Raw genomic sequence first — 26,536 nt, 5'->3', positions numbered from 1 at the left:
TCATATTGCTTATTTCTTTATCCGGATATTGATATCAGCAAAGTTAACATTGACTGTCAGTATTACTTTCAATGTGTGAGTGCAAAGACGTTGTCATAAATTTCCTACAATAATCCTGGAACTCTAGCCAACGCCAATACCAAATTGCCCAAGTGATATACGTGACTTTTGCTCAGTTAGTGTGGATGATAATGGAAAGCATTATATCGTAGACGTCTTCTCATTCTTGCCTCAATTTCTTCATCGTATCTTCGTCTATTTCGGGTAAGTTAATTAGATGAGCTTCTTGATGTCATGTTTACTAGCTAGATAATCATACTGCATGCCATCGTAAGTAATGTCATGACCAATCCTTTGCATAGAAGATTATATTTTACATAAAGTTCATGAAATTTAAGTCCTTTCTTTCTCTTTCTTTATCCCACATTTTTTCACCATCCTTATTATCAACTGCATAATGATATTCATCAGTATTTGTATGCAAAATGTACACTGTAAAAACTGTAGTGTTAAAACTGACACAATTGGTGTTAATAGAGGACCACACCCTGAGGTGTTAAAATTACACCCTAGAGATTGAACATAACACCAAAGAGTGTAAATGTAACAACCAAAGGTGTTGTAATAACACCTATGGGTGTAAAACTAACACCACCAATTTAACACCGGTGTAAAATAACTGGTGTGGCCCTCTATGCAGGGGCGGAAATCTCTCCCAAAAGGTAGGGGGGACAAGGGTCTGGAAAATTTGACAAGCCAAAAAAAAAAGGCTATTACCTAAAATTTTAGGTCATTTCGACGAAAATATATTTGACAAGCAAAAAAAAAAAGTCATCTCGTCCCAAAACGCACGTTTTATTCCCATTTTGAGTTACGTATTTCTTAGCATCACCAAAGACCCAAAATAGTAGGGGGGACATTTGATATTGTGCCCCCCCCCTACTATTTTTTTGAGTAGGGGGGGCACGTCCCCCCTGGGATTTCCGCCCATGCCTCTATGTACACCGGTTAACACCACAGTTTTTGCTGTGTAGGCCTATATTGTGCTCATATTTCAGTCGTAAACATTTTGTTGATTTGTTTATGTTTGTACATAAAGTGCTCGATGTAATCGTGGTGAAATCAACCCACGATGATCATGCCTGCAGGGGCGGGGTCGCAGGGGACAGGGGCGTCGGCCCATGTATTACCTTTGAAGATATAGATGGGGGGAATGGTATAAAAGTATAGAGAAAATAAGTGTGAAAAAGTAGATAGAAAGATGATTAAAAAACAGAGTCAGTTGGGTTGGTGACTTGGTGTGGATTCCTACCACACTCCTATTTTTTTGTTCAATATGAGAAGAAAATGGATCTGTGTCGTCTTGGACCCCAATTAGGCCTACGCCGGCGACATCTCCAACTATTTCTTAAATTCACAGTCGACCGGGTATGATATCGATGTTTTCGGACCCCCCAAGTCCCTTTGCATAGTCATGCAAAGTTGTTCCATTTCCTCCTCTCTCCGGCTCCCCCCCCCCCCTTCTCCAATATTTTCCCATAAGTCTGTACCTATCTCGGGTCTGCGAGATTTTATTACTTCTTGGGAGAGTCTGTTACTATCCGTGCGTTAGCTGAAGACGGGAGGGGGGATTAAATGAATCTGTATAAAATAAGAATGTATATATATATATATATATACTTACAAAACAAGGGAATTTCCCTGTAAAGACAAGTAGGAGAGGAAAATCGGTTTGCTGGAATAACAAGCTTCGAAAGAAATGAGGGGGATGGGGTAGAGGGAGTACGTATTTCCCCCTAAATTATCTACTAGTATTGCACTTAGTGATTTGAACCTGTAGTGGGTTATTGGATTGTCTTGTGGAGCCATATTAGGGCTAACCTAGGCTCTATTAAAAGGGATATTATCATGACTATCCTTGTCTTGTCGTACACCGTTCTTTTCACCCCCCCCCCCCCCGCAAACCGCATTGGTCAAATTAAATTACCAATGAGTTGATATATGCATGTGGTATTTTATGCTGGTATTGTGTTTTTTATTCAATAATGTAAAAAGGAAGCAGGAAATATGGCTCTTAATTGACTTGAAAAATATACTTGAAATTGAATATTCGATTTTGCGTACATTATAATATTGAATATATTTCACTTCCTCTAAATAACAAAATTCAGCATTAATAAACATAATAGACATCCATAATACACAGACCTGTAAAAGTGTCGATCATGGTGTTATACTAATATCTGACAGTTGACATTTTATCACAATATTTAATTTTTTGGGGGGTGTGGGGGTAAAATCATATTCAATTATGATCATGATTTGGTTGTGTTATTCGTAAGATATTATAGGGACTGAAAATTTAGGAGAGTCTTGACAAGAATGGGTACTCCCCGGTGTACTCCCTGTGTATTTTTTTAAAGACATTGCTTGATAATATTGATCATAACTTACACGTCCATTAGAAATATGCGACATTGAGTAGAGTATGATGTTAATAGAGAAAGAAACCTTATCACTTTGAGTGCATTCAAGCCAAGGAGTAAAACGTAGGATGAGCATGAGAACTTCCAACCTAAAAACTATGTATGTACAGTATGCGGTATATTATGGAGGCTATCAGTATGTAGGATAATAGTTCGAAATGCGAAGCGAGTGATCTGAGCCGACCTCATTGTACTGTCTCTACAAGGTGTTCAAAAAAAAGAAGAACACAATACACATCTTTGCAGAAAACGATGAGGACGATGATGATGATGGTAGTGATGGTGTTGGTAGTGATAGTGATAGTGGTGGTGATGATGATGAAGATGTTGCAGCTGCTGCTGATAATGATAATGGTGGTTGTGGTGGTGATGGTGGTGGTAGAGATGATGATGATGGTAATGGTGGTGTTGATGATGGTGGTGGTGATGGAGATGGTTGTAGTGGTGGTGGCAATGGTTGTGGTGGTGGTGTTGGTGATGGTGGTGTTGGTGATGGTGGTGGTGATGATGGTGATGATGATGATAGTGGTGATTGAGATGGTGATGTTGGTGGTGGAAAAAGTTGTGGTGGTGGTGATGGTGGATGATGATGTGGATGATAATGATGATGGTGCTGATGTAGTGATGATGATGATGATGATGGTAGTGGTGATGGTGGTGGTGGTAGTGGTGATGGTGGTGGTGGTAGTGATGATGATGGTAATGGTGGTGGTGTTGGTGGTGATGGTGGTAGTGATGGTGGCAATGGTTGTGGTGGTGGTGGCAATGGTTGTGGTGGTGATGGTGGTGGTGATGATGATGTTGGTGGTGGTTATGGCAGTGGAGGTGATGATGGACATGGTGGTGGTAGTAGTGATGATGATGATAATGGTTGTGGTGGTGGTGATGATGATGATGGTGGTAATGGTGGTGGTAGTAGTGATGATGATGATAATGGTTGTGGTGGTGGTTATGATGATGATGGTGGTGGTGATGGTGGTGGTGAGGGAGATGGTGGTGACAGCGGCTGTGGCGGCGATGGTGTTGGTTGTCATGTTTCAATTAGCTTAGTTCAAGTTATGTGATTTAATATGAAAACGAGATTTGAACAAAGTATTAAAATTAGGCCTGTGTGACCTTCAATATATTGATAGATGAAACTACATCGTTTATTACTAATATTATTGTTACCATATCATCATCACCATCATCATCATCACCATTATCATCATCATATACTGCTGCTGTTACTACTACTTCTACTACTACTACTACTACTACTACTACTACTACTACTACTACTACTACTACTACTACTACTACTACTACTACTACTACTACTATTACTACTACTACTACTACTACTACTACTATTACTACTACTACTGCTACTACTATACTACTCGTACTTCTACTGCTACCACTACTACTACTACTACTACTACTACTACTACTACTACTACTACTACCACCACTACTACAACTACCACTACTGCATAGATCTACTTTATTTGAAATCATGACATTCCATGAATTTCATATTGCGAAAGTCATAGGCCCCTACTAAGTTATGCAAACATTTTCCTAAAAACAACAAGATATTTTTTTTCAACAGAAAATTTACATTTCATATATTTTTTGCGGAACACCCTACGATAATAGTAAACTAAACCCTCATGAACGACATTCATTGCATAGCTGTAATGTCGAGGGACAGATTGGTAGTAAATTAGATTTGATGTCTATAACGCTTTACCATGGCCAGACCCAAACAGATGGGAGTATGTCATGTCTGGCTGGTCGCTATCGAGCCAGGGGGCCCGTTGCAGAAAGAGTTGCAATCAACCGCAACTCTAAAAATCATGCGTAACTTGATTTTCCAACCAATCAGCAGCGCGCATTTGGGACTTGCGATTGATTTTTTGACTTGCATTTAAACGCAACTCTTTCTGCTACGGACCCCTGGACAAGAAAGAAGAAGAGAGAACACAGTAACTTTTGAAGAGCATCCGGTTCATGTTTGGCCCAACGATATTATCTAAATATTCGAACAAAGATGCTCAATTGTAAAGTTGTATGATTATTTTTGTGAAGTCAAATATATTTTTCTCCTCCGACAATGTTTAAAATATGGCTGCCCTACTCCTACGATAATGTGAAAAGGCAATCATTTGTTATGGTCCAGTCGAGAGTTTTTTTTTATCCTGGAATATACATTAATTAGATTAAAATGTTTGATATTTCATGTAATATAATACAAAAAGGAAGGAATAGTGACTATGGATTCCATGACATCTGCTTCGGTTATTGCTTGGCTATCAATTTCACACCGGGATTTCACTTACTAATATCATACAACTAATTTGAATCCTGGCTTCAATATACTACCGTACACTAAACCCAACCCTAAAGCATTACAACCTTAACGTTAACTTACCCTAACCCCAAACACTAGCGTACCTATATACGGGGGGGGGGGGGCAGGGGGCAGTCTGCCCCCTGACGAGCCACAACCATGCAAAGGACGTATCCCTGCCCCCCCCCCTGACGAGCTTGAAAGACCTTTTTTGCCCCCCTGACGAGTTTGAAGACCTTTATTGCCCCTCCCCCCTGACGATTTTTTTTTGGCTTGTCATTTTTTTTCTGGTATATACGAAATCCTTTTTTTGTGATTGAAGGCCTTTTTTTTTGCTTGTCATTTTTTTTTGGTGGACGTTTTTGCCCCCCCCCCCCGTGGAAAATCCTAGGTACGCCACTGACCCTAACTCAATATCTCAGATTTTAAAAAGCCTGGATCAATAATTTGCAGAATCAGAATTATGTCGTATCACCGAGTATTGTGCCCTTGCTAATTTGCATCCTGTGAAATAAAAACGATATTGAGTTGTTTACATTTTACGTCTGATTTTGAACAATTTTACAGTAATATACTTGTTCGTTTTTTCTCTCCCTCTCTCTTTTTATTCAAATCAAATTATTCCCGGGGTAGACTTGACCTTTAAGAAAAAACATCGTCCTGCATACATGTATTTTGAACTTCCTTAGATGGCCCCCTGCTCAACATTCTCGTTGATGCTAATCAATATAGGAGGCCATGCTGAAACTGAAGTATAGTACTTGAGAACTCTTGACCTCACGGAGGGACCTATATGCTAGGAAAAAAGGAATATGTAAACAAGAATTTAGGCATATACACCGTGTGTGAAAATACATGAGCTGAAGCAACAACCTCAATTATCATAAAATAGGCCAACATCGCAGGGGCCGCGGAACCGGGGGGGGGGGGGTTTCAGCCCCCACTTTTTTCCAACACCGTGTATAAAAAATGTTAAAATGACCATATGATTGTGATTTTTTGCATGGTCAGCCCCCCACTTTTTGCTCAGCCCCACCACTTTGGAAACCGTTCCGTGGCCCCTGTTTTGAAAGTGTGGGTGTGTGTGTGTGTGGGGGGGTGGGCTGACCATGCCCTAAGGTGCAACAAGATGGTAATTTTTACGTTTTTGTAAAAAATGGAGGGGGCTGAAGTGAGGCCCACCCTGCCCCCCCCCCCCCGTTTCCGCCGCCCCTGCACCGTGTTTGAGAATAAATCAATGAGCTGAGTTTAATTATTTCGCAAAAATAATTGAACAGCAACATTAGAGAAATAATAATAATTTGATTGCAGGAAAAGCACACAAAAGTATTTTATTTATTTTATTTATTTATTTATTCATTCATTTATTTATTCATTTATTTATTTACTTTGTTTTGTTTCCCCATGGTCAGTGGACTAAGCCCTGTTTTTCTTGGGGGCACTGTTCTGCACTGTGAAATTAAACTAGTTATTCATAATTCATGCATGAGGGCAGAGCCTCTCAGAGGTATATGAGATAGCTCTAAGACTGCTCTAATGGAATTGTTAAATTGGTCATCAAAATTAATCCGAAAATGTGAAAATGAAACAGCAATATATATAGGCCTACATAATAGTCAAACCATTCATTGTTTTGCAATATTTCATTAATTTCAATGATTATAGTAGTGATGAACTGTTGTTAGATATCGAATTTCATAAAACATGTAAAATCTCTCGTTTGGGTCACATTAATAATATAAGTTTGCATGGGGAGTCACTCCATATTTCGAAATTTACTTTTAAAAGAAATGTGGAACTTGAAATTCCACATGATTAATTGCTAAAATTAAATACGACATGTAGAAACAATTAAAAAGAATTGAGAAATGTAAGCAAAAGGACCAAATATTTGTCAACCTTTTTTTCTTAACAAATTTTTTCGGGACAAAAATAGCGGTCATTTTGTAGTGAAAACCTTTTTTTCTTTGCTTGTAAAATTTAGATCAGCACCCCTGTTAGAATATTGTTTCCAGGGCCCTGAAATACGACACAATTGACTCACTATAGTTTGCAGGCCCTACACTAATACGTTAAGTGTATGTAGTGTATGAAAGTTTTTGTAAACCTAGAATCTTCGACTGAAAGTTTGTTGCTTCCTTGTTTCTAAACAGTTATGCGAATTTAAAGGGGAAGTTCACCCTGCCACAAATGTTATAGTAAGAATAGCTGAAAAAAATATTGGTGATGGTTTGAGGAAATTCAATCAAAGATTTATTTTCAAAAGTTTATTTTTTTACTTGTGACGTCACATGCGAGCAGCTTCACATATATCGTGAATTAATTAAATCCGTCGAGTGGAGTGGAAGCAAAAACTCCCAATTAACTTCAGAAAAAGGGGGTCGAGTTCGATCGAAATAACTTGAACCACGACTCATGACAGAGATAATGTGTCAAAATAAAGCAACCTGCAGCAAAATGAAGCAACCTGAACAATTAACGATGGGCATCAATGGGTTTCAATAATCAGTAAAATTGTAAAATTTTAATGAAAATAATGACTTCAGCTGAGCAGGAATATGCCTATTTTGATTGAATGATTTAATTTTCATATATCATAAACCATTATTTTATTTTATTATCATTCTTGTTCATGTCGTGAAATGAAAGCGAAATAAATCAAAATCAATAGTGTAAACACAAGTTTACTTCAAAATCAGTTACGATACATCACACTTGTTTCATTTATAGCTAGGGCAGTCACGTGATAATGAGCTAGTCTGCAAGCACAGACTCAAATTTATAACAAAAAAAAACAATACCAGGTCTAGGGTAGAGACAAGGACTAACTACATATGTGTGTCTTTAATCATAAGCCATAGTCCATGGGTAAACTAGTCTCACCATTCAGACTCTGCATTAAGCGCTACAAGAAAACCAAAGGTGCCTGCAGACTGAGCTGTCTATCTCATTGTTCTCGCCACAGTGCTGGGAGAGAAACAGAGTGCCCTTAAATGGACATGTCTGTCTCCAAGGACAGTTATGACAGAAACTAAAACATTCATTTATTGATATGGTTGCAATATTTTCGAAGCTATCCTTGTCATGTGCATGATCTACCAGATAATTAGTGTTAAATTACTTTCATTATAAATCTTCAGATGTATTTAAAGTTTTAATTTCATTTTCAGTCTGATGTGGCCTTGAGATTTTTTCACGTTTGAAGGTTGAATTATTATTTTATCATGAAAATAATCCTACTTCCACTGGATGACCAGTATACTATCTTGGTAGTGTTTCCACCCAAGAGAGAAGGTTGAAATATGATATTATTTTCTGAATTGTATGTAAATATCTATTTCAAAACTGGATTTTGGTAATAAAAATATCGAAATATTTGCTTGCTTCGCTCGCTCGCACCTTTGTATAAGTTTTGCCCTATACGCCATATCACGCCCTCTAAAAAATGTAGGCTCATTTCAAAGACTCATAGTTAACATACATTTCGTTACAAAATGAAAATGAATCTATACGATATTACCTTTTTTATATTTCATTATAACTTTAATGTATGCAAGAAAGAAAAGGTGTCAGCTTATACTTATTAGGCCTACTCACAACCATAACATTAATTGTGATTTCTAAAATTATTTGTTGTAATTTCATCATTTTATCTCACGGATGCAGATTTTGTTTCGTTTTTCTTAAACATTTCTTTTCAACAAAATAAATGTTGAATCTTGAATCTCGAAATGATTCAGTGTTGATGCAAGGGTCCTGCGGGTGGGGGGGGGGGGGGGATCGATGGGGCTACTGGCGAAGAAAGGGTAGAAAGCAGATGGAGCAATAAGCATATAGCTGTTCACGGAGCGTATCAAGAGGACATTATGAGTTTATAATGAGCGACATCTGTGTCTGATATACCTAATAGATTCAACAGACATTAATTAATCAGTGCTGTTTCTCAACGCTCAAACAAGGCATCGTCGTCGAATAGAGAGCATAGGCTGTGTTTCTTGTCGAAAGCTATGGCGTTAGATCTTTCTCCTTGCACGTAATCATGTCTGGACAACAATATTCCGCATTTATTTGATTTTCGGCATTAATATTAACGTTTCTTTCATTTTGAAATTGGACTATAAATGAAAGATAATTTATGGTAAGGGGCGGTTTTGTTTTTTATTTGTTTTTGTTTTGTTCTGTTTTTTCGGTTTTTTTTTTGGGGGGGGGGTTGGGGTTGGGGGCAGGCAATATTTTCCTTAACCAGAACCAAGCAATAAAACCGTATTCTCCAGACATTTACAGATAAACCTTCATTCTACGTGCATTATCATGAATTATTGTTTATGAAACCATGGACTTTAAAACAAAATAATATTGTAGTATACAACCCAGTGGCGTATAACAAATTACAAACCTCGACAAGAGGGGCAAACACTTTCTGACATGCATGCAGCAAAAAATAAAATGAATTAATAATAAATGAATAACTACAATAATTTAAAAGGCCACCAAATTCTGTCGGGGGTATACTTTCCCCATCGAAATTCCTTAAAGCCGCACCAGCTATGTGAAATGCCATTTTTCTGTGCTTTTGTACATATGGTTTACAGGTATAGAATTTCTCGGCAAAAAAGGCCCAGCATTTCTTTAATGCTCGTTAGGGGCTTGTTAAATATTTCAAGAGCGATATAAAAGATTTCATTCCACTCTCTATAGGCACTTGATACTAGTTTGATGTATTTTCCAGTACAATTATGCCCTATCTGATAATTGAATTTGAACGATACACGTCAATATTATTATAGTCTTATGTTTGGATGCTGCCCAAGTAGGAAGGGTATATTGAACTACCCCCCTATTTTCTATTCATATGCATATATACGTTAAAGGGCGACTGTCCATAAAACCGTATTCTCCAGACATTTACAGATAAACCTTCATTCTACGTGCATTATCATGAATTATTGTTTATGAAACCATGGACTTTAAAACAAAATAATATTGTAGTATACAACCCAGTGGCGTATAACAAATTACAAACCTCGTCAAGAGGGGCAAACACTTTCTGACATGCATGCAGCAAAAAATAAAATAAATTAATAATAAATGAATAACTACAATAATTAAAAAGGCCACCAAATTCTGTCGGGGGTAAACTTTCCCCATCGAAATCCCTCAGAGCCGTACCAGCTTTGTGAAATACAATTTTTCTGTGCTTCTGTACATAATGGTTTACAGGTATAGAATTTCTCGAGAAAAATGGCCCAGCATTTTTTTTAATGCTCGTTAGGGGCTCGTTAAATACTTCAAGTGCGATAGAAAAGATTTCATTCCACTCTCTTCTAAGCACATGATGCTAGTTTGATGCATTTTCCAGTACAATTATGCCCTATCTGATAATTGAATTTGAACGATACACGTCAATTGGAGATACATGATTGTATAGTCTTATGTTTGGATGCTGCCTAAGTATGAAGGGTACATTGAACTACCCCCCCCCCCGTTTTCAATTCATATTCATATGGGTTAAAGGGCGACTGTCCATAGGTTTTTCAAGTGAAAACACTTTAAAAAAAAGAAGGATAAGAATATTGTCCATTTAGGGGGGGGGGAGTTCATGTTGGGGCACATCTGGGGCTCGTGACACAAAGGTTAACGATTAATCGTACGCTTGATTTTAACGATTGATTGTACATTGGAGTCAATGGAATCAATCGTAGAAAAATGTTCTACGATCATTGCTAAACTTTGTGTTACGGGTCCCAGGTCCGTGCCCCCCCCTTGAAAAGCAAACACAAAGAATGTTTTTTTACGGGGAATATGTCATGCATGCGGAGTTAGAACCCTGTTTATTTCTTGACAACTTTTTCTAGTACAAAAATGGTCCCCATTTTGGAATAACCTGGATACGCCCCTGTGTCCGCTGATAAGAGCACTGCTGTGTCATGTGAAAAGAATATATTTTTCGCTGCAAAACAACAACAAACGATTGAAATTGGCTTAATATGTCACTTTCTCGCCTCTGTATCTAGTCATCCTGAAGCCCCCCCCCCCCCGCGTATAAAAATTTTACCCTAAAACGAATCGGTAGTTCAATTGATTTTTTCTTTCGCCAACAAGAATCCAAGAAAAAACATTTGACATTTGAGTATCGCCTCTGAAATAGACCACCTAACAATGATACAAACATTTCGATATTTTTTTAAACTGAGATTGCAACCCCAGCCAACTAAAGCGCAAGTGCAATTGAACAGTTTCTCCTCTTTTATGTTACCATGTTCATGATCATATAAGGAAGAATGAAATAAAGAAATGGGCTGTCATTGATAGCGAAACTGTATTTGGCCTATTTCACCACAATGGATGGGGTACAATCGTCATGAAACTGAAACAAAGTGTTTAATTCTTTATTTGTACCCGTCAGTTGTTTGCAATGCTTAACACAGACAAAGATAAATATATATTTCGCTTTCATTATTAATGAAGTTCAGACTTAACTGAGTTAACTAAATGCAAGTCAAAGAGAATTCTTCGATATTGTTTAGTTTTGTTTTTCTGATTTTGTGTTTGTGCATGTGTGTGTTAGGGTGCTTTGAGTTAGGCAGGGGTGGTAATTATCTGGAATATCAGGGTAGCTATAGAATTGAAATTAATTTTAATCATGAAATATGACATGAGATCACGTTTTCCTAAAAACTATGAGAATTTTCTTTTACCGAGATTTTTCCAGAAACTTCCACAATATTTCTCAGAAAATGTAATCAACACACAATCATACCCTTACCATGTTTACCCACCCCTACGGTCCCCTCCCCCCCCCCAAAAAAAAAGACAGCATCAATCGATTGATTTTTATTGACTTTCCTTTTCACATTTTTACGAAATATGATAAACTTAACTTTACAAAGCCAGATACATTGCAAGTAATGGGGAACGCAATACAAGATGGTCCTCGGGTGATTTTAGTATTTATAAGGAATAGGGGGGGGGGGTGCCGAAAAGTAATCAAAGCTTGTATGAACTATTATAAAAAGGATGATAAAGAAAACGGGGACTGTAGATTACCCGTAGTATTCAATATTGCTATAGATTACCTTGATATTTCAAACGATATCAGCTGTTCAGAGAAGCTAGAATTTCCGCATTCATAAACTTCAGTACCAGGACATTTCATATTTCTCCACTTTTCTATTAATACTTAATTACTCATTAGTTATGTCTCCAATTTGATTGTCGAGTATAAAGGTTGTAGTTTTAGTTTTGTTTGTATCATATTTCTGCTTATAATTACAACACACTAATTTCTTTCGAAGAACCCATTAAGGTTGTCAGAGTAATTTTTTTCCTCCAAGAACTAGAAAAATTGGATTGACAATTGATTTAGTACATTAGATATTTATTGCTGCAACTTAATTCATTATAAGGTAGACATATTACTCACACAAGTATGAAATAATTTAAAAAATATGATTTTATGTAATAACATAAGAAAACGGAAAGTGGAGATGTGACATCATCAGCCCACCTAATGAATATTCATGACGACTGTTTACAAAAAAATATTGCTAAACTTTAAACTTCAATAACTTTATTATTTGTTATCCGATTTTGATGAAATTTTTGTCATTTCGTTCAGTGAATTCTACTCTATGTAAAAATATATAAATATTTTCAGCCCAGACCATCCCTTTAATTTATTGCTTACCTTGAAGCGGTTTCAGGTGTTATTCTTAATCTTGTGGTTTTGTAGTACTTTAATTATGAATCCGTTAATACCCTTAAACTTTTGCGATTCTAATTTTCCCTTTTTACTTCCAGTCTCATATTTCGAGTTCGTCGTTCGCTTTACACTCAATCCAAAATGATGTCACCTGACAGTGACGTGGTGTCACATGACACCGAGACGGGATCACCTGACAGACGAGGACCAATCGTAGTTCATGAAGGGGCTATCAGTATCAAGTCGCGTATTATGTTCTGCACCAGATGGAAGTCAAAATACGTCAAAGTGCGAGCTGATACCAAACAGCTAGCCATCTACGACAAAAAGGTTTGTATTTATTTGTAATATTTGTCTACGGTTTTGACAAAAAGAAGAAATTAATTCCCCTCATCAGGCAGACCAGTATACAATACAAAACATTACCCAGTTTAGGAAAAATAACAATATCCCGTTATTTTCAAAATAAAGAATGATTGCTACCTCGAACAAGCAAATAAGTTCCTTTTCTACAAGAAAATGCAAAATACCCTATCTTTACAAACAAAATGTAAAGGAGATGATACAGAAATTCAGTGATTCATCTATCTTTTACTCTCGAAAGTGACGATTAGAGACAGAGAAGTTTATCCAAAAAGATTAATCCAAAATAATGATTATTGTTGATATGCCAAGAAAGCTGAAATCCGTTGCAGAAAGTGTTCGAAATATTTAAATGCAACTAGAATTATGCCTATCATGTAGTATCTAGTTTATATATCAAAACAAAAGTAAAACATAGGCCTAGGTCTGCAAAATGGGCGCTTTGTGATCAGTTGACATTCACTTTATACGTTTATACTTTGAAGTCGTGTATGAGGGCAACTCTTTGTACAATAGTCATCTGAAGAGGAATATTTGCATACCTCCATTAGAGAAAGCTGCAGCCACTGGTCATGTGCTAAATTCTATTATCCATCTCCATTCTCCTGCATGGTGAAGAGCGCCATCTTATGACTAATGGAATTGGAGGAAGAAAATGAATGCTAGGTGGAAGGGGTGGAACAATGAGATATAGCTGAGTGGAGGGCATATGGAGAGGGGGTGTAGGGAGGGGAGTGGGGGAGTGAAGGGAAGAGAGGTAGCAAAAACGTATTGTAGTTTAGGGGATCAAGGGATTAGAGGGGGTGCATTGAGATCAGAGAGGAGAGAGCCAGGGGAGGGAGGGGTGCAGGGTGGATCGAGGAGGGGTGTAGTGCATGATGGGATCAAGGGACGGATCGAGGGGGAAATAATGGAAATTGGAAGAAAAATGGGCAGACGAACGGAGGGAATTAGGGCTAGGAGGGAGTTCTGGGGAGCTTTTCATCGACATTTTTTGTCCGACAAGTTGTCAGATCAGACGACTTTCCTTGATTTTGATTGACTGCGAAAATGTTCGACAATTCCTTTCATGAAACGCTCCCTTGGAAAACTACTCACTTAAAAGAATCCCTGATCAATCCCAATGCATTCGACATCGTGAATATTACTCAGTTCTTATGATAATCATCCTTTGTTTATAATATGTCATGGGATGTGTGCGTTACGTACGCCCTCAGTGATCATATCTCTCTTCTCCTCTCTTCATCGTCCTGTTCGAATCATACTAGGTATCGGCCAATTCTACGGGCAAGCGAGGGGAGTGCCTCCTAATACAACTCAAGCAGGTTGTCGAATGCAGAGCAGATGTGACCAGCAAGAAACGGAATAGCTTTCTCATTCAGAAGACCCCAAATGCTGGCTCCAGTCGTCAGGTAAGCAACGTGGCTCATAAAACTTCAATCAGGTTGCATTGTTATCAAAGAGGCGCGAAATAATGAGTTGTTTTGTGAATAGAAATTCAGTATCGGTGTCGATGTGTTGATGTCAGTCTGTTTAGTGAATGTGTTTCGCAGGCGATGCGATCCATTGTTGCGGAGAGGAGATGCGAATTCGCCCGACGACGCAATTCACCATCATCATCATTATTGTATTTGCCCAATCTGTTTCTCTCTTCTCTCTCTTTCATGGTCTTTCCACCATTTCATCCCTCATTTCGCATTTTGTTCCCCTTACTCTTTCTCTTATCTCTCCCTCTCCCTTTACCCTCCCCTCTCTCCCTTTTGCTCTTTATTCCTCTTTTCTCATGGTCTCTCTCCCTTTCTTCAGTTCTCTCTTCCCTCTCTATTCCCTGTTCTCTCTCCTCTTCACCCCCTCTCCTCTTCTTCATCTCTTCCTTTTCTCTCTGTTCACATCTTTCCCATTCATTCTTTCCTGTATATTGTAAAAAAATACTCTTCAAATTCTACGAGAATCCAATTCAACCGGATTCTATACAGGTTAAATGGTATACCGTTAAACTGCATATCACGCGTCTCTGAAAAGGTACTCAAGTTGCTAATAATTATCAAATTCTACCCATTTTGAATAGACTCTCTTCATGCTTCAGTCGTTTTTTAATTAGCAGTAAAAAAAACCCACCATGATAAGGATCCCAATTCAGATTTTTATTTTAAGTGTAGCGCCTGCAAATCAACAGTCTCTTCCTATATCATCTCTTTTTTATTATTATGAAAAAAAAATAGATTTTGTGGTTATTTCACTTTCCATCAGAAATTCAGGTCCGTCAGATTGCCTTGCTTTTCTTGTTGTTAAACCTCGTGATCTGTCTGTAACGTACGATAATTACGTCCTTTTGATATACCCCTCTCCCTCTCCTCTCATCCATTCTTTCATTTCATGTTACCCTTTTCTGTCCCTCCCTCTCTCTCTATAAGTTCCTCTTCCTCCTTCAACGTTTCTCTTGCTTTCTCGACCTATAGTATCATTCTACATCACCTTCTAAAACATAGTATGCTAAAATGCATGCCCCTCTCTTCCCCTCCTATTCTCTCTCTTTCTCTCTCCCCTCTCTCTCTATCTGGACAACCCTCTTTGTTGCTCACGGCTAGTATCTGGGTATACCAATGAGATGTTGAATGGATGTTGTGTCATGGTAACGGAGTAATAATGAGATGAGTGCCTGGCGATCCCAGACTGATATGCGTATAGACGAGCGGCTTGTTGACCGCCCCGTCATCTTTTATTATATTACAGCATTGTAGCTTGTCAAATGTGCTTTTGCCAAGCGCTTTCGTTTCATTCCATCTTTAGGAAAATATCAATCATGTTAATGACTTATAAGCTCTTGATGTAAATTCAATGTACATAATGGTATCATTTAGAGTACCATTGTGACTGTATAAATGAAATCTTATACAATCATAAGAGGGATAAAATGTATTTATTGGATGGTGTCATATATTATGATTTAAAAGTATAATCTGATAAATAATTGTGATTACTTCAAAATGTATTTGCTTTAAGGCGTGTTTTGACATGTCTGTCGAGACTTTATTGCTTGATAATACTATCTTATCTTTGTGATAGTTGATTGATCTTGAATTGATTGTGATGACATGACATGACATGCAGAAAAGTATACCTACTATATGGTACTCAAACCGTATGTTATTTCAACATTCACACCGGCGTTTGTTTTATTTTTCACCATGCTTTACAAGAAATAAATAAACAGAATATAACGTTACATTGATAATGATAAATGCACAGTTAGAACTACAAAAAAGCATTAAAAAACATTTGAAGTTATGGAAATGCTAATGAGATATTATTTTATTTCCTCAATTGTTGATTTAATCAAAGTATACCTATAATTAACCATTACCATAAATGTATCTTATATTTCACTGGTGTCGATCCGTGACGTCATACTATTCAAGTGGGTATGAAACAATAGATCACCCCCCCCCTTGAACAATATAGATTCACCACACAAACCAACATGGCTGATTTATTGTCATATTAAGTGACATTCACTCACTTCACCAATACTATATAGTATGAAGAAAACTAAGTAATCATAGTCATCATTCGAGTACTTTATATTGTTATTCCATTTTTATGTATTCTGGAGCCAGAACGTATGTTGTTATTATTATGTATAGGTTAGTATGTTCACGTTCTTTAATATCCTAGACTATAGTGAATTACAAGATTAAATTTGGGACAAATATGCGAGCATTACAACGGGGAACTCCCCCCATACACTTAATTGAAAGTGTTAAGGTGTAGCGTCCTGACATTATTTTAAAATTTTGGACTTCAATTTTTGATATGACTGCATGGGACATAACGATTTAGAGTGATTTCCACTTGACGTATCGCTTTGGTTAATGTTCTTTTTATGGTTGTATTTTTTTGTAATTAAGGCATAAAGTACATACAGATTTCCCTTGCATCATTTTCATGACATTTGATGCTCATAATGTTTCCTGTCCGTCAAACGACTTGTCTTTGTAAGAGGAAGTAATTCTGTTTATTGCAAAGTTAATTCCTCTTTTCATATATGCATGTAGATAACATCTATATATTAAATATATGATTATTATCAAGAAGGAATAAGAACGGATTTAGATCTCAATATATGCTCAGTCCGCAAGATAATAATATAAATAAACAGAATGCATAATATACAACTCTAGTGCTCTTAAGAAGATAATCTGTGTTGAAGGGGAAAATTTCTTTCATACATGATTTAAAGGGGAAGCCTACGTTTTTAAATTGCTTTCATTAGAATTATCATAGGTCCTATATATTTTTTGATATACTAAATTAAAATGAAATATTCTAAGATTTATACGAAAGATATAATGAGTGTGTGTCATCACTTACTCTTTTTTATTTGCATTCCACCCGTAATGTGCATTAATAATTGGTTTGTGTAAATATCAATGTGATGCTTGTTTGTATACAGCAAAAACTGTGGTGTTAACCGGTGTACATAGAGGACCACACCAGTTATTTTACACCGGTGTTAAATAGGTGGTGTTAGTTTTACAACTATAGGTGTTATTACAACACCTATGGTTGTTACATTTACACTCTTTGGTGTTATTTTCAATCTCTAGGGTGCTGTTTTAACACCTCAGGGTGTGGTCCTCTATTAACACCAATTTGTGTCAGTTTTAACACCACAGTTTTTACAGTGTTCTGTTTCTTTCAAATTGACCTCTTGTTAGATGGAATTGATCTTCGAGCAACCATGTTGAATTATTTTTATTCACATATTTTTTTATCTCTTTCATCTTTTTTTTTCAGATCATATTTGGCTGTGTTAATCCAGCGGATCGGGATCGGTGGGTGCACATCATTAATGACGTCATGAATGGAACCATCACCGGCCAATCAGCGGTGAGTTCAGACATTTTGGCGCAAATCGATATGAAAGAAATTATGAGTCAGTGTGATCATTCGAGTATTAAATGCCCCAGACCTCGTTCCTAATAGAAAATCAAATACAAGGCAGACAAGCGAGGGTTGTACAGACATTTGTTTAAAAAAAATTCATCCAAATATAATTCACGAAGGGTTTTTTTTTTCTTCTTCTAATTACAATTCGCAGAGGAATTTTCTCTATTTATTATAAGGAGATTTTCTAGTCATGCCAGGCGATAGGTCAAGAGCTCGGTTATTGATTTATTTAATTCATGGTCGATAACTTCGCTTCACCCCGAAGGTTATTCTGTTCTAATCTGTCTTGGTTTCTCACCGTCATTCATGGCCCAAACCCCATGTCTCATCTTCTCATAATTCTGTTATTTCAAATGTTTCTTGATTTACCAATATACCTGCATGAGCCCGATTGCCGATGTTGATATTTTCCCGAGAGCCCGGACGTAAAAGTGAATATATATGGAAATGAATACATGAATGAAAATTGTTCATTTCATTATGAAATGAACAAGTTTAATTCTTTTTAGTTATTTCATTACATAATGAAATGAATAGATTTCATTCATTTATTTATTTTCATGATAGTTAAACAGGGTTGGCTTATCAGGTTTAATCAGTTACGGCACCGGGGGGGGGGGCATAGTGACATTTGGACCCCCCCCCGTTGGAACCGTTGCCCCTATATTGCCCCAGAAATTTTGAAAATTACATAAAAATGCTATATAATATTTTAGGATTTGAATATTATACTCCGGAAAAGCATCAGTGTATACCCTTCATCATAAATTAAACTTTCAATTTCACGTCATTTAAATTTCATTTGTTTATTTCAATTTCCAACGATAGTAATCATTATATTGGCCGATATTATAGATTGTACAATGTATTGTCCATTGAAAAATCAAATAGGTATAGCGGATTAGCGTATGCATCGCAGCTTTTAAGAATAAGTTGAATAGGCATGATAGGGGGGGGGGGGGCAGGGTGGCTAGTACTTCTTGATTGATGTACAACCCATGAAAAAATAAATACTTCAAAGAATTCACTACTCAAAAATATTCCATGTTCATGGTCATTATACCGCCTAATACCTGCGCTAGGTCATGGCTTTCACCTCGATTTTATTCTTTTTCATGAAACTGTGCGCGCTTCTGACTCATCGATAAGCTAACAGCAGTCGTGTTCATTATTGGATTATTTAGGGTTTGTTCACGTAAAGCTTTGCTTACTGGATTTCTTAAAATTCGCAATATAATTATTATGAGCCTTGTGGACATGGTAGACTCGTGTAAAATGTATTTTTCATAGGATATGAATTTAACAGTATCAACGTAGGGAATCTGTTACCCGCTAATACGATATTCTAAAAAAAAAATCAAAATCATTGAATAGAAAATCAAAATAAAAATCATAGTATCCCCTATATAGCCTAAAACCCGAAGTTTTAATTGATGTATATTATACGTTAATTTGTTCAGGGTTATGTTCGTTCACTTCTATATGAACCCATTTAATCAATTGATATTGTTGTATTTCATGTCCCCTTTTCATCAAGGTCTTGTTATATCTTATTTTGTTATTTTTGTCCTATTTCAATTCAACCTTTAAAAACAAAACAACAAATTCAAGATAAAGAAGCAAACATACTTATATAAAGCACGCCCCAAACTTTTCTTGTATAGTGACTACGATAAATCAATTCTTAAAAAATAGTACACTGATCGACATACTGAAGCTGTTTGGCATAAGATCATCAGAGTAAAATCGCTTAAAAATGAAAAATGAAACTAGGTCAAAAGAAAAACCGCATGACAATTAATGATAACGAAATTGGCATAATGATCGAATGGAAGATTTTTATTATTTCTTTCTAAACAAATATATGCAGGTACTGTTTAGCATATATACTATACACTAATCCGCTCCTTTTCTCACCCTACTTCACCCTACCCTCCCATCCTCACCCTACTTTTAACCATTTAAAAAATTATATTGGGGTCGCCATCTTATACTTTCCTGCCCCTGCCTAATATTGGCCCGGCTATGTCTCATTAATTTTTATTGATAGGCCTATCTATTGGCGATTGCTATTCATTGTGAATTCATTCTGAGTATACAACTCGGCTACAAATCAAAATGAATTCAAAATGCGTACGCACGATTTGTTTTAAAATCCTTGTGAAATTCGAAAGATCACTTTAAAGCCTCAATTTCGGACCAGGGTAATTGGATACTGTCTTCAGGGATACTTTTTGCTCACAATATCAGTGATTAAATCAGGTTAGATTGCAGATAGGCCTTACTAACTCTATCTTCTTGTGCAGTTTAGGTATATTTTGAAATGTGTGTCTTCATCGATCTTTAGCTGTGACATAAACTTCTTTTGATTAAAACATATTTTACAATTTGGTTTGGTTTGACGACCAATGTTTATTGATGTGCGAGTGAGTGAAGCGATGGAGCAAAGTTTTCAGTGCATTGGAGTGCGCGTTTATGACGCCCAATGCAAAATTACGCGTTTATTATCATTTTTCTTACACGAGTATACCGAGTAGGAATCGTCTCCGTCAACTCTTGGGGAATATTTCGTCAAGTTTGCATGGCATGCAACTCTCATCATTTACTTGCGTTATCGAAACCAACAGCACTAGCGTACCTGTTTTGTCCCCGAAAGAATTTAGATGGTTTTCTCTTGTTGGTTGTTTTTTGCTCATCATAAAAGTAATTTGCTTGCGATATTGGGGGTAACATTATTTCCCCCTATTTAACCGCATAAAACAAATGCCCATTCTGACGAGATTTCTCTGCCATGATATCTTGGGTAACCTTATAAAGTTACATTACAGATCGATTTATTTGACTCCAAATCAAAATTACTTATAATGTATTCATTATTGGTATTTACAGTTTGATGAAGTAGTAGTTTCGTCGAGCGCCCTCACACATATTGTAAAGACCAGGCCAAAGAATCCAGGCAGGAGACCACCGGGGCATCGATCAAGAGCATTGGTAAACTATATCAAATATTGATAATTCTTTAAATAATTTTAATTATTCATTCTGTGCATTGTGTTTAGATTTACTGTTACCGTCTTGTTCTCGCATTGAGAATGATAAATGTAGTATTGAATACCCCAGTTGAACGAATGTTCAACTCCTTAATTCAATTCAATTCCTCATTTTTCATTTTCTTTAAAAGAACATAAAAATACTACAAAGTAATATATCATATACATACACATTGACGGATTGACACTTCAAAGGAAAGAAATATGGAAATGAAGGGGTCCACTCAAACCATTGCTTGTAAATTGTGGGTCCTCTTGAAAATGTAAAACTAATGTAAACAATGTGAAAGAAATGTTTACGTCTCTTGAAAATTTCCTCCAAAGAATAACTCCTAAATTGGGCAAAGATTTTCACAAGAAAACTATGAAAAACGATAGATTTCATCAAACATTTCATCTGTAAAATCAACTTTTCATCTGATTATAAATGTCATTAATGCATAAATTCGTCTGAGAAAGTGTAAATATATTTGTGTACAAAATCAGTACTATTTTGTCCCTTTAAGCGGAATCAAGTACGAGTAATAGCAGGCAGGGTTTCCTCTGTGTTTTGGGGAAGTGTATGTAACGGAAGATATGTCTTGTTTCCGGATTAACGTAGGATTATCGAAAATGTCAGTTGCTATGAGAGACAAAACGAAGCAATGAACCTAGTAATTAATAAATAACATAGCCAGCAGCAACAACAACAACCACAAAAAAAAATTAACAGCATGCCCGCCGAGTAGAACCCCCAAAACCTATATTGATATATTTCACACGTTCTATTTCGTCATGTTTGTTCTTCAATCTTCCGTTTTGATCGTCCCATCCTCCTTCTTTTTTCATCTTCACCTCTTTCTTCTTCTTCTTCCTCCTCCTCCTCTTCTTCTCTCTCTCCGTTTCATTCATATTTTCTTCTTCCTCCTCCTCTTCTTCTTTTTTTCTTCTTCATCTTCTCCTTCTTCCTCATCTTCTTTCTTTTACTCCCCCTCCTTTTCATTCCTCTTATTCTTCTTCTTCATCTTCTCCTTCTTCCTCATCTTCTTTCTCTTACTCCCCCTCCTTTTCATTCCTCTTCTTCTTCTTCTCCTTCTTCTTCTTCAGCAAGGCAATGATGGTCATAATCGTCAAAAGTTATTATTCATGTTATTATTACCGTCACTATACTTATTAAATTATATGCTGATCATGTTTGCCTAGGTCACGTCACCGACCGGTGAGATCAGTAGCTTTGGAGATGATGCGGACTCCGGAGTAGGGGCATCATCAGAATTATTAGCAGCACATAGCACGGTAAGTAGGAATGATGATGGTGATGATGGTGGTGGTGGTGGTTATGATGGTGATGATGATGATGGTGATGATGATGGTGGTGATGATGATGATGATGTTGATGATGGTGGTGATGAAGGTGGTGGTGATGGTGGTGATGATGATGGTCATGATGATGATGGTTATGATGATGATGATGATGGTGATGGTGGTGGTTGTGATGATGGTGAAGGTGGTGATGATGATGATGGTGATGATGATGAAGGTTATGATGATGATGGTGATGATAAAGGTGGTGATGATGTTGATGGTGATGGTGGCGATGATGATGGTGATGATGATGGTGGTGATGATGATGATGATGGTGGTGGTGGTGGTGATGATGGTGATGATGGTGGTGGTTGTGATGATGGTGATGGTGGTGGTGATGATGATGGGGATGATGATGAGGATGATGATGATGGTGATGATGATGATGGTGGTGGTGATGGTAGAGGTGGTGATGATGATGATGGTGTGGTGATGATGATGATGGTGGTGATGGTATTGGTGGTGATGATGATGGTGATGGTGGTGGTGGTGATGATGATGGTGATGGTGGTGATGGTATTGGTGGTGATGGTGGTGATGATGATGATGGTGGTGATGATGATGATGGTGGTGGTTGTGATGATGGTGATGGTGGTGATGATGATGATGATGGAGATGATGATGATGAGGAGGACGATGTTGTTGATGACGGATGTGGCGTGGTGGTGGTGTTGATGACTACTTCTATAGTGATGGTGGTGATGGTTATTATATAGTAGCGGCGGTTTGGGTTGTGATGATTGATTGGTCGACACGAATCCACTAAATTTCACTTCATGATTTGCATGTTGCAACGACGATGGCTATATGACAGATGACGAAGGTGACATGACTCTGATGATAGCAGTCTATCGGAAGTCATGGTGATGATAATGACGATAGTAATGGTGGTGACTAAAATGATGATGACAGCAACATAATAGTGATGACGAAACTATTGAAAACGCAATAGAGAGGCTTCGGTAAAGGGAAAATGAAATGATCTTTGACAAGAATGATGATAATATATAGAGATGGTCATGGTGATGAGGATCGAGAAAAGAAGACGATAATGGGTGATGATGAAGTGGTTATATAGGTAAACTGGAAGAACTGCCTTGCATATAGGAAGGTGAGAAATAAGATGAAAATTAAAAAGATGTAATCGAGGTGTCGGGTGGGGAAGAGAAGAAGGAGAATTGCAACTCTTTGTAAGGAGGAGAACGAAAAGGAACAGAAAGACAATGTCGATCCTCACTATTTAAATGGAGGAACGATTTATCATTACCAGTGGTTGTAAGATAAAACACGAGAGTATGATGCAGAGAAAGAAACAATTTCTTACATTTTAATAATCTCCTTACCGTTGTCATTTCTTACAGGTGCACAAACTCGATGGCGATTCCATCGATGAGGTCATCGAGCAATCTCCTACGTCACAAGAGAGCGTCGAGCGACGGGCCGAGAGCAACGAATGCTTGGTGGATATCGAGGAAGACCCGAAGCCAAAGACTGAGAAGGTCTCGACGCTCCAAAGGCTCAAGAAACAAAAGAAAGGCGAGTCAAAGACTTCCAAACAAGAGAAGAATGCTTCGTTCTTTAGTCGACTTGGGTCGCGGATCTCCCGTGCCCTGAGTAGGAGTCAGTCCACAGAGGAATCAACCGAACAGTCAAAGAACATCGAACAACGAACAGGGTCCAAGAAAGCTGATGGACAGGATCATCAGATAGAGACAGAAGGAATCAAAGAAGAGGAAACGATAGAAGAGGTTAAGTTAAGCCCCACGTTTCACGCCATGCCATCCGCCACCAAGTCGGGCCACGATAAGGTCATCATGGAACTTGCGGCGATTGCTCAGAACGCGAAGCTCGTTGCGGCGAAAGCCGAAGCTCTGAAATCGGCTCGGCTTCAAGGCGACAGCGATTCCAGTGGCGAGGAATCGTCGGGGACTAGTCGGACACTGTCCCGACGCGACTCCGAGATGAACATCGAACAGGCCGCTGAGAACCTAAGGACCACGCTCCAGAACCTAAGCGAAGCTGAACTGCTCGAGATGGAGAAAACTGACAGTTACAACCTTCAGAAACCAGAAGTTAAACCTAAACCAGATACCTCCATGAAGATGAAGATGGATATGTCTGTTATTAATGAGATGGAAGGATTCTTTGCAAAGTCGAATAAATCGCTTAAAAATAGCAAAGAGAACGGCGACAAAGCTCCCGTAACGGAAAGTGTGGAGGCGAAAGAAAACAATGACGTAAAGGGGAAAGATAAGGACTTGGACGTAAAGGAGAAGGAAAATGGACACGATGATAGTGTTGATTCAAAGAAAGAAGAGGATGAAAAGAATGAGGTTGGGGATAATACACAGGATGAGAAGAAGAAAGAAGAGAAGGAGGAGAAGGATGAAAAGAAAGATGAGGTCGGAGAGGATGAAAATGAGAAAGAGTCAAAGACAGATGAATCCAGCAATATGAAAGAACCTGAAAGTGAGGAGAACGAGGAGAGTAGAAAGAAAGAGGAAATCGATACAAACGTCAGTCAAGACAGCACACAAGTTAAATCTCAAGAGAATGAGCCAGATAACCTGAAACTAAACGGAGATTTAAACGACGATGGCAAAACAACGAACTAATCTGCTTTCATCTCTCATAATGCACTTGAAATGATTATTAATAATTCACTTGATAATCTTGCTAGTGAAATATATTGTAACAGATAAAAATAAATAAGTTAATATTGATAGTTCAACATAATTGTTTTCAGAAGTGAAATAGGAAAATGCTCATGATTAACATTTCACATTTCGCTGCATGAATCACGCGCATGTTTTGTGTTTGCAATGAAGCAATCGCAAATAAGAAAAATAATGTTTGGTCGACATAAGTGTCATATCTTTTAGGGAAGGACAAGGTCTTTGGCAAGGGCCCAAAAGAGACACGCGGTGTCCCATGATAGTGTGACTCTCACAGTTAAGGCAAAGATGTAGAGGGGAAGTTAAATAGAATGAAAGCTTAATGTGATGAAAGCATCATAATTAAAGATGGACAGAGAGCTGGGATCCGTTCCAGAAAGAGTTCTTAGAATCAATCGCAAATCCCTATAATATGCGCGTTTCATTGAAAGTCAAGTTGCGTTTGATAAACTTGGAGTTGCGTTGATCATAACTCTTTCTGCAACGGGAATGTTTGAGACGGATTTTAGTGCTTTCCCGGATGCTGCTTTATCAAGGATTTGCCCATGCCCCCTTCCTTGTCTTTAAGAAATTAGGTCGAAAAGTTTGATTGCCTTGACTCGAGATTGACTTAAGTATACGAACTTGATTGTATACACTCTTAAAAAAATCAGTCAAAAATGACTAGTTAATAGGATCAGCTGTGTGCAACTGTTATTCTAGTCATATTTAACTATTTTCTAGTCGTATTTTACTTAGAACAGAGTTGTTTCTGACTAGAATATATGTCAGAAATGTGACTACACATATCAGTTGCAGTACACCCAGCTGACTACTGCTGGTTTCGTCAATGACTGATTTGTTTTAAGAGTGTAGAATAACATAAAATTTGTCACTATTCTTCCAAAAAATAACAAAATATCTGTATATTTGCGCTGTTTTATATTTCTCTCAGTTGGTTAAAGTATTTTCATAGCATTATGTTTGATGTAAATTGTGTAAGTGCCAATAACAAAACGATCATCTTCAATCATGTAGGCCTATTCTTGCAATCCGTTGGACTCTTAACTGTTAGGCGATGCATGTGATGTGTTTTCATTTTATCTGAATGATATATACAGTTCCATACTCTTTTCACTTCGTCTATATTTTGCTTCCTTTCTAATCACTTGAAAATTTTAGGGTGGGGTCGATTATCGCTTCCCTTCCAATTTTTTGGGCCGCCCCTAGAGGAATCAAGGTTTTTCCATACAGGGATTTCTTTCCGTTTAACACTAATTCATTGTGCACTGTAAAAAATATTGGGCAAAATTTTAACCAGCACGAGGGTAATTATGTATCCAACCAATTTTGGGCAGTATTTTACCCAATGCGGGAAGCATATTGTCCAGTAAGGTTAAAATATAAGCAGAAATTACTTTAGAATGAGCAAAATTTCCATCACATTGGATAAATAACAATGCCTAAAAGAAATGCCCAATGTTGGTTGGATACATAATTACCCTCATGGAACATTTTTACCCAATATTTTTAAGAGTGTGCTGTTAAATTATTATAGTGTTATAATATAATAAACCTTTATAATATTAATAACTTGAGTTATTTAATCATTTGTACTTTTTATTCATCTTGAAAGCACAACAATTCTTGCC

The 26,536-nt window shown here is 37.3% G+C and overlaps 1 protein-coding gene across 1 annotated transcript; it reads left to right on the top strand.

Annotated features, from left to right (window-relative positions):
- The first annotated feature begins 91 nt into the window (after positions 1–91).
- LOC121414145 (cylicin-2-like) lies at positions 92–25,027 on the top strand. Its single transcript, XM_041607215.1, has 7 exons — positions 92–264; positions 12,622–12,853; positions 14,155–14,298; positions 17,684–17,776; positions 20,726–20,827; positions 22,069–22,161; positions 23,592–25,027. The coding sequence occupies exons 2-7, from the start codon at positions 12,665–12,667 to the stop codon at positions 24,843–24,845; spliced, it is 1,875 nt and encodes a 624-aa protein (XP_041463149.1). The 5' UTR covers positions 92–264; positions 12,622–12,664; the 3' UTR covers positions 24,846–25,027.
- The last annotated feature ends 1,509 nt before the right edge of the window (positions 25,028–26,536 follow it).

The sequence above is a fragment of the Lytechinus variegatus genome, chromosome 4 (genome assembly GCF_018143015.1).
Source record: "Lytechinus variegatus isolate NC3 chromosome 4, Lvar_3.0, whole genome shotgun sequence".
Classification (NCBI taxonomy): Eukaryota; Metazoa; Echinodermata; class Echinoidea; order Temnopleuroida; family Toxopneustidae; genus Lytechinus; species Lytechinus variegatus.
Note: the sequence above shows the minus strand (reverse complement) of the source record. Positions and strands in the feature narration are given on the sequence as shown.